The 1,938-nt window shown below is 64.1% G+C and overlaps 1 protein-coding gene across 1 annotated transcript in view; it reads left to right on the forward strand.

Moving 5' to 3' along the window:
- The window catches only part of LIMK1 (LIM domain kinase 1), a 5,911-nt gene extending 3,973 nt beyond the window's left edge, over positions 1-1,938 (forward strand). The window contains exons 5-9 of the mRNA XM_017824038.1: positions 199-286; positions 384-540; positions 645-700; positions 1,466-1,623; positions 1,721-1,938. Of these exons, the coding sequence (XP_017679527.1) occupies positions 199-286; positions 384-540; positions 645-700; positions 1,466-1,623; positions 1,721-1,874 (613 nt within the window). The 3' untranslated portion in view covers positions 1,875-1,938. The remainder of the gene's footprint in view (positions 1-198; positions 287-383; positions 541-644; positions 701-1,465; positions 1,624-1,720) is intronic.

Raw genomic sequence — 1,938 nt, forward strand, 5'->3', positions numbered from 1 at the left:
GTCACTGTGGGATGGGTGGGTGTCATTGTGGGGGGAGTGGGTGTCACTGTGGGGTGGGTGGGTGTCACTGTGGGATGGGTGGGTGTCATTGTGGGGGGAGTGGGTGTCACTGTGGGGTGGGTGGGTGTCACTGTGGGATGAGTGGATGGGATGGATGCTGGTGGGTGGGGGGGTTCCATGGTGTGGGGGTGCCCCCAGTCTCAGCCCGTCCTTCCCCCAGGCCTACCTCCACTCCATGAACATCATCCACCGTGACCTCAACTCCCACAACTGCCTCGTGCGGGAGGTGAGTCCCACCCCGACCGTGTCCCTGCCCTGGCTCAGGGGGGGTCTCAGCCCCCTGTGTGGCTCCCCTGTGCCTCACCCCCTCTCCACCCCCCCAGAACAAGAGTGTGGTGGTGGCTGACTTTGGACTGGCGAGGCTGATGGTGGACGAGAAGAACCAGCCCGAACATCTCAAGAACCTGAAGAAACCGGACCGCAAGAAGCGATACACGGTGGTGGGGAACCCCTACTGGATGGCCCCCGAGATGATCAATGGTGAGGGGCAGCGTGGCCAGCCAGGGCTCTGTCCCCAGGCAGGGACTATTGGTGGGGCAGGGACGGGCCGTGTGTGGTGTGGCCTGACCTGTGTGTCCCCACAGGGAGGAGCTACGACGAGAAGGTGGACATCTTCTCCTTTGGCATCGTCCTGTGTGAGGCAAGGACTCCTGGGGCTGGGGTCTTCCACTGGGGCTGGGGTCCTCAATGTGTTTGGGTTAACCTGCCCCCGTGGTTGGGGTGTCCCCTTTGGGGTTGGGGTGTCCCCTTTGGGGTTGGGGTGTTTAGAGTCTCCCCTTTGGGATTGGAGCATCCTCCCTTGGGCTTGGGGTGCTCACTGGGTTTGGGTTCCCTCCCCCTGGGATTGGGGTGTCCCTCTGGGAATTGAGATCCTCAGTGTGCTTGGGGTTGGGGTCCTCATTGTGTTTGGGGTCCCCCTTGGGGTCAGAGTCTTTGTTATGTTTAGGGTTATGTTTAGAGTGCTCCCTATCCAGGATTGGGATTTCCCTCTTGGAGTTGGGGTCCTCATTATGCTTGGGTTTCCCCTCTTGGGCTTGGAGTCCTGCCTTGGGCTTGGGGTCTCCCTCTTGGGGTCTCCCTGTTGTGTTTGGCATCACCCTTGGGGCTTGGAGATATTCCCTTTAGGGCTTGGGATCTCCTCTTTAGGGGTGGGGTCCTCATTGTTCTTGGGTTCCTCCTCTTGGGCATGGAGCCCTCCCTTGGGGTTGGAGCCTCCCCACTTGGGTTTGGGGTCTCCCTGTTAGGGTCTCCCCCTCTGGGTTGGGGTCCTCATTGTGTTTGGGGTCCTCCCTTGGCCGTGGGTCCTCACTGTGTTTGGGGTCCTCCTTTGGGGCTTGGAGGGTCCCCTTTGGGCTTGGGGTCTCCCCTTGGGGCTGAGCCCCCTCCTCCCTCCCTTTGCCCCCAGATCATCGGCCGGGTGAGCGCCGACCCCGATTACCTGCCCCGCACCACCGACTTCGGCCTCAACGTCAGGGGCTTCCTGGAGCGCTACTGCCCCCCCGCCTGCCCCCCCAGCTTCTTCCCCATCGCCGTCACCTGCTGCGACCTGGACCCCGAGAAGCGGTGAGGGGCCGCAGCCCCCCCTGGGGACCCCGGGGGCGGGACACGGGGTGGGGACGGGGCAAGTGGAGCTGCCACGTTGTCCCCCCTTGTCGCCCAGGCCGTCCTTCGCCAAGCTGGAGCAGTGGCTGGAGACCCTCCGCATGCACCTGGAGATCCACCTGCCGCTGAGCTCCCAACTGGAGCAGCTGGACCGAGCCTTCGGGGAGACGCACCGGCGGGGGGAGGGCGGGGTCCCTGCGCCCCCCCGATAGACCCCCACCCACCCGCCCACCCACACCCCTCTGGAGCGGCGGGAGAAGGAGCTGCACCCGCCGC

Source organism: Lepidothrix coronata, unplaced genomic scaffold (genome assembly GCF_001604755.1).
Source record: "Lepidothrix coronata isolate B3197 unplaced genomic scaffold, Lepidothrix_coronata-1.0 Scaffold108, whole genome shotgun sequence".
NCBI classification, from domain to species: Eukaryota; Metazoa; Chordata; class Aves; order Passeriformes; family Pipridae; genus Lepidothrix; species Lepidothrix coronata.